The sequence below is a fragment of the Oncorhynchus clarkii genome, chromosome 26 (assembly GCF_045791955.1).
Source record: "Oncorhynchus clarkii lewisi isolate Uvic-CL-2024 chromosome 26, UVic_Ocla_1.0, whole genome shotgun sequence".
Classification (NCBI taxonomy): domain Eukaryota; kingdom Metazoa; phylum Chordata; class Actinopteri; order Salmoniformes; family Salmonidae; genus Oncorhynchus; species Oncorhynchus clarkii.
In genome coordinates this window covers 49,236,091-49,248,144 of record NC_092172.1, presented here as the reverse complement: position 1 = coordinate 49,248,144, position 12,054 = coordinate 49,236,091, and the positions used below count along the sequence as shown (strand labels likewise).

The 12,054-nt window shown below is 46.1% G+C and overlaps 1 protein-coding gene across 1 annotated transcript in view; it reads left to right on the top strand.

The window, feature by feature from the left end:
• The window catches only part of LOC139384644 (BTB/POZ domain-containing protein KCTD19-like), a 48,712-nt gene that overhangs the window by 16,387 nt on the left and 20,271 nt on the right, over positions 1–12,054 (top strand). Inside the window, exon 10 of the mRNA XM_071129458.1 lies at positions 5,042–5,156. Coding sequence (XP_070985559.1) covers positions 5,042–5,156 — 115 coding nt within the window. The remainder of the gene's footprint in view (positions 1–5,041; positions 5,157–12,054) is intronic.

Sequence of the window (12,054 nt, the reverse complement as noted above, 5' to 3'; positions counted from 1 at the left end):
ATACCATCAGCAGTCTGGTCAACCTGTCAGTCACTACAGGTGAGAGAGAAGGGCCCCGCTATATACCATCAACCTGTCAGTCACTACAGGTGAGAGAGAAGGCCCCCACTGTATACCGTCAACAGTCTGGTCAACCTGTCAGTCACTACAGGTGAGAGAGAAGGGCCCCGCTATATACCATCAGCAGTCTGGTCAACCTGTCAGTCACTACAGGTGAGAGAGAAGGGCCCCACTATATACCATCAGCAGTCTGGTCAACCTGTCAGTCACTACAGGTGAGAGAGAAGGGCCCCACTATATACCATCAACCTGTCAGTCACTACAGGTGAGAGAGAAGGGCCCCGCTATATACCATCAACCTGTCAGTCACTGCAGGTGAGAGAGAAGGCCCCCACTATATACCATCAACCTGTCAGTCACTACAGGTGAGAGAGAAGGGCCCCACTATATACCATCAACCTGTCAGTCACTACAGGTGAGAGAGAAGGGCCCCACTATATACCATCAACCTGTCAGTCACTACAGGTGAGAGAGAAGGGCCCCACTATATACCATCAACCTGTCAGTCACTACAGGTGAGAGAGAAGGGCCCCGCTATATACCATCAACCTGTCAGTCACTACAGGTGAGAGAGAAGGGCCCCGCTATATACCATCAACCTGTCAGTCACTACAGGTGAGAGAGAAGGGCCCCACTATATACCATCAACCTGTCAGTCACTACAGTTGAGAGAGAAGGGCCCCACTATATACCGTCAACAGTCTGGTCAACCTGTCAGTCACTACAGGTGAGAGAGAAGGCCCCCACTATATACCGTCAACAGTCTGGTCAACCTGTCAGTCACTACAGGTGAGAGAGAAGGGCCCCGCTATATACCGTCAACAGTCTGGTCAACCTGTCAGTCACTACAGGTGAGAGAGAAGGGCCCCGCTATATACCATCAACCTGTCAGTCACTACAGGTGAGAGAGAAGGGCCCTGCTATATACCATCAACCTGTCAGTCACTACAGGTGAGAGAGAAGGGCCCCACTATATACCATCAACATGTCAGTCACTACAGGTGAGAGAGAAGGGGCCCCGCTATATACCATCAGCAGTCTGGTCAACCTGTCAGTCACTACAGGTGAGAGAGAAGGGCCCCGCTATATACCATCAACCTGTCAGTCACTACAGGTGAGAGAGAAGGGCCCCGCTATATACCATCAACCTGTCAGTCACTACAGGTGAGAGAGAAGGGCCCCACTATATACCATCAACCTGTCAGTCACTACAGGTGAGAGAGAAGGGCCCCGCTATATACCATCAGCAGTCTGGTCAACCTGTCAGTCACTACAGGTGAGAGAGAAGGGCCCCACTATATACCATCAACCTGTCAGTCACTACAGGTGAGAGAGAAGGGCCCCACTATATACCATCAGCAGTCTGGTCAACCTGTCAGTCACTACAGGTGAGAGAGAAGGGCCCCGCTATATACCATCAACCTGTCAGTCACTACAGGTGAGAGAGAAGGGCCCCACTATATACCATCAACCTGTCAGTCACTACAGGTGAGAGAGAAGGGCCCCGCTATATACCATCAACCTGTCAGTCACTACAGGTGAGAGAGAAGGGCCCCGCTATATACCATCAACCTGTCAGTCACTACAGGTGAGAGAGAATGGCCCCGCTATATACCATCAACCTGTCAGTCACTACAGGTGAGAGAGAAGGGCTTCACTATATACCATCAACCTGTCAGTCACTACATGTGAGAGAGAAGGGCCCCACTATATACCATCAACCTGTCAGTCACTACAGGTGAGAGAGAAGGGCCCCGCTATATACCATCAACCTGTCAGTCACTACAGGTGAGAGAGAAGGGCCCCACTATATACCGTCAACCTGTCAGTCACTACAGGTGAGAGAGAAGGGCCCCACTATATACCATCAACCTGTCAGTCACTACAGGTGAGAGAGAAGGGCCCCACTATATACCATCAGCAGTCTGGTCAACCTGTCAGTCACTACAGGTGAGAGAGAAGGGCCCCACTATATACCGTCAACCTGTCAGTCACTACAGGTGAGAGAGAAGGGCCCCACTATATACCATCAACCTGTCAGTCACTACAGGTGAGAGAGAAGGGCCCCACTATATACCATCAACAGTCTGGTCAACCTGTCAGTCACTACAGGTGAGAGAGAAGGGCCCCACTATATACCATCAGCAGTCTGGTCAACCTGTCAGTCACTACAGGTGAGAGAGAAGGGCCCCGCTATATACCATCAACCTGTCAGTCACTACAGGTGAGAGAGAAGGGTCCCACTATATACCATCAACCTGTCAGTCACTACAGGTGAGAGAGAAGGGCCCCACTATATACCGTCAACCTGTCAGTCACTACAGGTGAGAGAGAAGGGCCCCACTATATACCGTCAACCTTTCAGTCACTACAGGTGAGAGAGAAGGGCCCCGCTATATACCATCAACCTGTCAGTCACTACAGGTGAGAGAGAAGGGCCCCACTATATACCGTCAACCTGTCAGTCACTACAGGTGAGAGAGAAGGGCCCCGCTATATACCATCAACCTGTCAGTCACTACAGGTGAGAGAGAAGGGCCCCGCTATATACCATCAACCTGTCAGTCACTACAGGTGAGAGAGAAGGGCCCCGCTATATACCATCAACTTGTCAGTCACTACAGGTGAGAGAGAAGGGCCCCGCTATATACCATCAACCTGTCAGTCACTACAGGTGAGAGAGAAGGGCCCCGCTATATACCATCAACAGTCTGGTCAACCTGTCAGTCACTACAGGTGAGAGAGAAGGGCCCCACTATATACCATCAACCTGTCAGTCACTAAAGGTGAGAGAGAAGGCCCCCACTATATACCATCAACCTGTCAGTCACTACAGGTGAGAGAGAAGGGCCCCACTATATACCGTCAACCTGTCAGTCACTACAGGTGAGAGAGAAGGGCCCCACTATATACCATCAACCTGTCAGTCACTACAGGTGAGAGAGAAGGGCCCCACTATATACCATCAACCTGTCAGTCACTACAGGTGAGAGAGAAGGGCCCCACTATATACCATCAACCTGTCAGTCACTACAGGTGAGAGAGAAGGGCCCCGCTATATACCATCAGCAGTCTGGTCAACCTGTCATTCACTACAGGTGATTGAGAAGGGCCCCACTATATACCATCAACCTGTCAGTCACTACAGGTGAGAGAGAAGGGCCCCACTATATACCATCAACCTGTCAGTCACTACAGGTGAGAGAGAAGGGCCCCACTATATACCATCAACCTGTCAGTCACTACAGGTGAGAGAGAAGGGCCCCGCTATATACCATCAGCAGTCTGGTCAACCTGTCAGTCACTACAGGTGAGAGAGTAGGGCCCCACTATATACCATCAACCTGTCAGTCACTACAGGTGAGAGAGAAGGGCCCTGCTATATACCGTCAACCTGTCAGTCACTACAGGTGAGAGAGAAGGGCCCCACTATATACCATCAGCAGTCTGGTCAACCTGTCAGTCACTACAGGTGAGAGAGAAGGGCCCCACTATATACCATCAGCAGTCTGGTCAACCTGTCAGTCACTACAGGTGAGAGAGAAGGGCCCCACTATATACCATCAGCAGTCTGGTCAACCTGTCAGTCACTACAGGTGATAGAGAAGGGCCCCACTATATACCATCAGCAGTCTGGTCAACCTGTCAGTCACTACAGGTGAGAGAGAAGGGCCCCACTATATACCGTCAACCTGTCAGTCACTACAGGTGAGAGAGAAGGGCCCCACTATATACCATCAACCTGTCAGTCACTACAGGTGAGAGAGAAGGGCCCCGCTATATACCATCAGCAGTCTGGTCAACCTGTCAGTCACTACAGGTGAGAGAGAAGGGCCCCGCTATATACCATCAGCAGTCTGGTCAACCTGTCAGTCACTACAGGTGAGAGAGAAGGGCCCCACTATATACCATCAGCAGTCTGGTCAACCTGTCAGTCACTACAGGTGAGAGAGAAGGGCCCCGCTATATACCGTCAACCTGTCAGTCACTACAGGTGAGAGAGAAGGGCCCCACTATATACCATCAGCAGTCTGGTCAACCTGTCAGTCACTACAGGTGAGAGAGAAGGGCCCCACTATATACCATCAGCAGTCTGGTCAACCTGTCAGTCACTACAGGTGAGAGAGAAGGGCCCCACTATATACCATCAGCAGTCTGGTTAACCTGTCAGTCACTACAGGTGATAGGGAAGGGCCCCACTATATACCATCAGCAGTCTGGTCAACCTGTCAGTCACTACAGGTGAGAGAGAAGGGCCCCACTATATACCATCAACCTGTCAGTCACTACAGGTGAGAGAGAAGGGCCCCGCTATATACCATCAGCAGTCTGGTCAACCTGTCAGTCACTACAGGTGAGAGAGAAGGGCCCCGCTATATACCATCAGCAGTCTGGTCAACCTGTCAGTCACTACAGGTGAGAGAGAAGGGCCCCACTATATACCATCAGCAGTCTGGTCAACCTGTCAGTCACTACAGGTGAGAGAGAAGGGCCCCGCTATATACCGTCAACCTGTCAGTCACTACAGGTGAGAGAGAAGGGCCCCGCTATATACCATCAACCTGTCAGTCACTACAGGTGAGAGAGAAGGCCCCCACTATATACCATCAGCCTGTCAGTCACTACAGGTGAGAGAGAAGGGCCCCACTATATACCGTCAACCTGTCAGTCACTACAGGTGAGAGAGAAGGGCCCCACTATATACCATCAACCTGTCAGTCACTACAGGTGAGAGAGAAGGGCCCCACCATATACCATCAGCAGTCTGGTCAACCTGTCATTCATCAATCAGTCATTTTCAACTCAACAAGCAATGATCATGAAACGTAATTTTGACTGACTGATTTGATGATAACAGCGGTTGGGGACTGGTGACTGGCCTAGTGTTGTGATTGGTCAGTTGGGGACTGGTGACTAGCTTAGTGTTGTGATTGGTCAGTTAATAGAAGAGTCTCGGACTGTGTGGTGTGTCTGTACTCAGGGCCTGGTGTGAGAGCAACACGCCTGCTGCCGGTAACCAGTCTTCCTCTTCAGCTGAGTCCTTACTCTTTTACAACCAAGATCAAGATGGCTTCACGGGGATCGGTTACCAACCGGTACGTTCCTGCTGGCCTTTTGTCTTGGCCTTGTCAAACACACACAACCCGGAGGGGGGGGGGGTGTTCCATATGAATTGAATAATGGCTGGCACAGCCAGCAGTGTCTCAGAGGAAGGAGAGCTGATCTAGGATCAGATCCATCTTGTCCATGTGATCTGATTTTTAGGATGATCTAATAGACCAAACTGATCCTATATCAGCCCTCCTTTACTCTGAGAAGGTGTATGACTGCAGGCCCTGATCCAGTTTGGACAGGTGTCAAAGTCAACCTCTTACACAGTTACACTCTTGAGTTGTTGTTGTCGTAGCTTGATCACTAGGAACTCATCCAAGGAATGTAATTTCAGCTCCACCCTGCAGGTAGAGGTGGGGAAGGATCATATTAGATGTCCCATGGTGCTTAGTGGTAGAGGAAGGATCATATTAGATGTCCCAGGGTGCTTAGTGGTAGAGGATGGATCATATTAGATGTCCACGGGTGCTTAGAGGAAGGATCACATTAGATGTCCCAGGGTGCTTAGTGGTAGAGGAAGGATCATATTAGATGTCCCAGGGAGCTTAGTGGTAGAGGAAGGATCATATTAGATGTCCCAGGGTGCTTAGTGGTAGAGGAAGGATCATATTAGATGTCCCAGGGTGCTTAGTGGTAGAGGAAGGATCATATTAGATGTCCCAGGGTGCTTAGTGGTAGAGCTGGGGAAGGATCATATTAGATGTCCCAGGGTGCTTAGAGGAAGGATCATATTAGATGTCCCAGGGTACTTAGTGATACTCTACTCCACTCCGCAGGAGAGCATGGATGTAAGTCCATCACAAACACAAGATGGAGTCAGTCCTGAAGACTCCTTCATCTCAGTGGGTGAGGACATCTGTCCCTTGGTGGAACCAGAGAACGAGCTGAGACGGAGAGACTGTCTGCTTCAGAGACTAGAGGAGAGCACAGACAGGTCAATACAGAGGACAGAATAGAGCCAAGCCAGCTGTCGCCAGCTCCTCTACAGTCAACAGTAGAGTCAACAGTACAGTCTGGTGGTCAAGACCAGTTACCTCTCAGTCCCCTCTGACAGACTGTCTCAGGACAATACCACGTCAGATACCACCAGCAAGCTCTCATCCTCCCCTTTGGTACCAAACAGAACATTGGACACAATGGATGTCAGAAAGCTATCCTCTTCTCTCTGCAGTGTAACACACCAGCCTGACCATGCTAGTAAATTCTCCCCAACAGGGCTGAGTAGTCCTGGACAGAAACCAGTAGGTTCCAGACGCTTCTCGTCTCCTGGTCGATATCAGGGTGGTTTGGTAGAGAGGGCAACGCCAGACGGTCTAGATGAGATCTCAGCATGATGGCAGAGACTGTGTTTCAGAGTGGGCCCAACACACAGCCCTGGGGAACGCCATCTGGGGAAGGGACCCTCTGCCCCTCCACAGGTTCCAGGGGCTCCACGCCTGACCCCATCCCTCCTGACTCACTCCCCAATCCAGCCTCTGCCAGGCTGTCTACCCTCACAGCCCTCCTGGCCAGACAGGGACTCCCTGGGGGTGCACAGGGGACAAGGTACCCCACACAGAGGGCCGATGTGGAGGGAGAGAGTCAGGGACGGAGCACAGTCAAGCCTAACAGCAGTACTCAGAGAGGTGAGACAGTCAAGCCTAACAGCAGTACTCAGAGAAGTGAGACAGTCAAGCCTAACAGCAGTACCCAGAGAGGTGAGGGATGCATGTTTCAAAATATGTGCAAACGTAGTACACATTCTAGAAGTTCCCTCCGTGCTTCGTTTCGCATACATTGATTTAGACCTGTACTCTAATTTGAGTGCTCTGAGCATGGTTACACAGAGTGTCTAAACCCAGAGCCGCAACATCATGAGACTTCCGGGAATGCTTGAGTAGCAAACCAGACCGGGGTTTGGGTTTATAGAAGACTAAACAGACCAGACCGGGGTTTGGGGTTTATAGAAGACTAAACAGACCAGACCGGGGTTTATAGAAGACCCAACAGACCAGACCGGGGTTTATAGAAGACCCAACAGACCAGACCAGGGTTTATAGAAGACCAAACAGGCTAGACCGGGGTTTATAGAAGACCAAACAGACCAGACCAGGGTTTATAGAAGACCAAACAGACCAGACCAGGGTTTGGGTTTATAGAAGACCAAACAGACCAGACCGGGGTTTATAGAAGACCAAACAGGCCAGACCGGGGTTTGGGTTTATAGAAGACCAAACAGACCAGAACGGGGTTTATAGAAGACCAAACAGGCCAGACCAGGGTTTATAGAAGACCAAACAGACCAGACCGGGGTTTGGGTTTATAGAAGACCAACAGACCAGAACGGGGTTTATAGAAGACCCAACAGACCAGACCAGGGTTTATAGAAGACCAAACAGACCAGACCGGGGTTTGGGTTTATAGAAGACCAAACAGACCAGAACGGGGTTTATAGAAGACCCAACAGACCAGACCAGGGTTTATAGAAGACCAAACAGGCCAGACCGGGGTTTGGGTTTATAGAAGACCAAACAGACCAGACCGGGGTTTGGGTTTATAGAAGACCAAACAGACCAGACCGGGGTTTGGGGTTTATAGAAGACCAAACAGACCAGACCGGGGTTTGGGTTTATAGAAGACCAAACAGACCAGACCAGGGTTTATAGAAGACCAGACAGACCAGACCGGGGTTTGGGTTTATAGAAGACCAAACAGACCAGACCGGGGTTTGGGGTTTAGAGAAGACCAAACAGACCAGACCGGGGTTTGGGGTTTAGAGAAGACCAGACCGGGGTTTGGGGTTTATAGAAGACCAACCAGACCAGACCGGGGTTTGGGGTTTATAGAAGACCAACCAGACCAGACCGGGGTTTGGTGTTTATAGAAGACCCAACAGACCAGACCGGGGTTTGGTGTTTATAGAAGACCCAACAGACCAGACCGGGGTTTGGGGTTTATAGAAGACCCAACAGACCAGACCGGGGTTTGGGGTTTATAGAAGACCAACCAGACCAGACCGGGGTTTGGTGTTTATAGAAGACCCAACAGACCAGACCGGGGTTTGAGGTTTATAGAAGACCAACCAGACCAGACCGGGGTTTGGGGTTTATAGAAGACCCAACAGACCAGACCGGGGTTTGGGGTTTATAGAAGACCCAACAGACCAGACCGGGGTTTGGTGTTTATAGAAGACCAAGCAGACCAGACCGGGGTGTGGGGTTTAGAGAAGACCAAACAGACCAGACCGGGGTTTGGGGTTTATAGAAGACCAACCAGATCAGACCGGGGTTTGAGGTTTATAGAAGACCCAACAGACCAGACTGGGGTTTGGGGTTTAGAGAGGACCAGACCGGGGTTTGGGGTTTAGAGAAGACCATGTCAGTGATGAAACAACATTTTTTAGTTGTTAATTTTCTCCAAGTGTAAAGGTACCACCCAGAGTCAAGACAATGTCAGTGATGAAACAACATTTTTAGTTGTTAATTTTCTCCAAGTGTAAAGGTACCACCCAGAGTCAAGACAATGTCAGTGATGAAACAACATTTTTAGTTGTTAATTTTCTCCAAATGTAAAGGTACCACCCAGAGTCAAGACAATGTCAGTGATGAAACAACATTTTTAGTTGTTAATTTTCTCCAAGTGTAAAGGTACCACCCAGAGTCAAGACAATGTCAGTGATGAAACAACATTTTTAGTTGTTAATTTTCTCCAAGTGTAAAGGTACCACCCAGAGTCAAGACAATGTCAGTGATGAAACAACATTTTTTAGTTGTTAATTTTCTCCAAATGTAAAGGTACCACCCAGAGTCAAGACAATGTCAGTGATGAAACAACATTTTTTTAGTTGTTAATTTTCTCCAAATGTAAAGGTACCACCCAGAGTCAAGACAATGTCAGTGATGAAACAACATTTTTTAGTTGTTAATTTTCTCCAAGTGTAAAGGTACCACCCAGAGTCAAGACAATGTCAGTGATGAAACATATTTTTTTAGTTGTTAATTTTCTCCAAGTGTAAAGGTACCACCCAGAGTCAAGACAATGTCAGTGATGAAACATATTTTTTTAGTTGTTAATTTTCTCCAAGTGTAAAGGTACCACCCAGAGTCAAGACAATGTCAGTGATGAAACATATTTTTTTAGTTGTTAATTTTCTCCAAGTGTAAAGGTACAACCCAGAGTCAAGACAATGTCAGTGATGAAACAACATTTTTTAGTTGTTAATTTTCTCCAAGTGTAAAGGTACCACCCAGAGTCAAGACAATGTCAGTGATGAAACAACATTTTTAGTTGTTAATTTTCTCCAAGTGTAAAGGTACCACCCAGAGTCAAGACAATGTCAGTGATGAAACATATTTTTTTAGTTGTTAATTTTCTCCAAGTGTAAAGGTACCACCCAGAGTCAAGACAATGTCAGTGATGAAACAACATTTTTAGTTGTTAATTTTCTCCAAGTGTAAAGGTACCACCCAGAGTCAAGACAATGTCAGTGATGAAACAACATTTTTAGTTGTTAATTTTCTCCAAGTTAATTTTCAGTGATGAAACAACATTTTTAGTGTAAAGGTACCACCCAGAGTCAAGACAATGTCAGTGATGAAACAACATTTTTAGTTGTTAATTTTCTCCAAGTGTAAAGGTACCACCCAGAGTCAAGACAATGTCAGTGATGAAACAACATTTTTTAGTTGTTAATTTTCTCCAAGTGTAAAGGTACCACCCAGAGTCAAGACAATGTCAGTGATGAAACAACATTTTTAGTTGTTAATTTTCTCCAAGTGTAAAGGTACCACCCAGAGTCAAGACAATGTCAGTGATGAAACAACATTTTTAGTTGTTAATTTTCTCCAAGTGTAAAGGTACCACCCAGAGTCAAGACAATGTCAGTGATGAAACATATTTTTTTAGTTGTTAATTTTCTCCAAGTGTAAAGGTACCACCCAGAGTCAAGACAATGTCAGTGATGAAACAACATTTTTAGTTGTTAATTTTCTCCAAGTGTAAAGGTACCACCCAGAGTCAAGACAATGTCAGTGATGAAACAACATTTTTAGTTGTTAATTTTCTCCAAGTGTAAAGGTACCACCCAGAGTCAAGACAATGTCAGTGATGAAACAACATTTTTAGTTGTTAATTTTCTCCAAGTGTAAAGGTACCACCCAGAGTCAAGACAATGTCAGTGATGAAACAACATTTTTAGTTGTTAATTTTCTCCAAGTGTAAAGGTACCACCCAGAGTCAAGACAATGTCAGTGATGAAACAACATTTTTAGTTGTTAATTTTCTCCAAGTGTAAAGGTACCACCCAGAGTCAAGACAATGTCAGTGATGAAACAACATTTTTTAGTTGTTAATTTTCTCCAAGTGTAAAGGTACCACCCAGAGTCAAGACAATGTCAGTGATGAAACAACATTTTTTAGTTGTTAATTTTCTCCAAGTGTAAAGGTACCACCCAGAGTCAAGACAATGTCAGTGATGAAACAACATTTTTAGTTGTTAATTTTCTCCAAGTGTAAAGGTACCACCCAGAGTCAAGACAATGTCAGTGATGAAACAACATTTTTAGTTGTTAATTTTCTCCAAGTGTAAAGGTACCACCCAGAGTCAAGACAATGTCAGTGATGAAACATATTTTTTTAGTTGTTAATTTTCTCCAAGTGTAAAGGTACCACCCAGAGTCAAGACAATGTCAGTGATGAAACAACATTTTTAGTTGTTAATTTTCTCCAAGTGTAAAGGTACCACCCAGAGTCAAGACAATGTCAGTGATGAAACAACATTTTTAGTTGTTAATTTTCTCCAAGTGTAAAGGTACCACCCAGAGTCAAGACAATGTCAGTGATGAAACAACATTTTTAGTTGTTAATTTTCTCCAAGTGTAAAGGTACCACCCAGAGTCAAGACAATGTCAGTGATGAAACATATTTTTTTAGTTGTTAATTTTCTCCAAGTGTAAAGGTACCACCCAGAGTCAAGACAATGTCAGTGATGAAACAACATTTTTAGTTGTTAATTTTCTCCAAGTGTAAAGGTACCACCCAGAGTCAAGACAATGTCAGTGATGAAACAACATTTTTAGTTGTTAATTTTCTCCAAGTGTAAAGGTACCACCCAGAGTCAAGACAATGTCAGTGATGAAACAACATTTTTAGTTGTTAATTTTCTCCAAGTGTAAAGGTACCACCCAGAGTCAAGACAATGTCAGTGATGAAACAACATTTTTAGTTGTTAATTTTCTCCAAGTGTAAAGGTACCACCCAGAGTCAAGACAATGTCAGTGATGAAACATATTTTTTAGTTGTTAATTTTCTCCAAGTGTAAAGGTACCACCCAGAGTCAAGACAATGTCAGTGATGAAACATATTTTTTAGTTGTTAATTTTCTCCAAGTGTAAAGGTACCACCCAGAGTCAAGACAATGTCAGTGATGAAACAACATTTTTAGTTGTTAATTTTCTCCAAATGTAAAGGTACCACCCAGAGTCAAGACAATGTCAGTGATGAAACAACATTTTTAGTTGTTAATTTTCTCCAAGTGTAAAGGTACCACCCAGAGTCAAGACAATGTCAGTGATGAAACAACATTTTTTAGTTGTTAATTTTCTCCAAGTGTAAAGGTACCACCCAGAGTCAAGACAATGTCAGTGATGAAACAACATTTTTAGTTGTTAATTTTCTCCAAGTGTAAAGGTACCACCCAGAGTCAAGACAATGTCAGTGATGAAACAACATTTTTTTAGTTGTTAATTTTCTCCAAATGTAAAGGTACCACCCAGAGTCAAGACAATGTCAGTGATGAAACAACATTTTTTTAGTTGTTAATTTTCTCCAAATGTAAAGGTACCACCCAGAGTCAAGACAATGTCAGTGATGAAACAACATTTTTAGTTGTTAATTTTCTCCAAG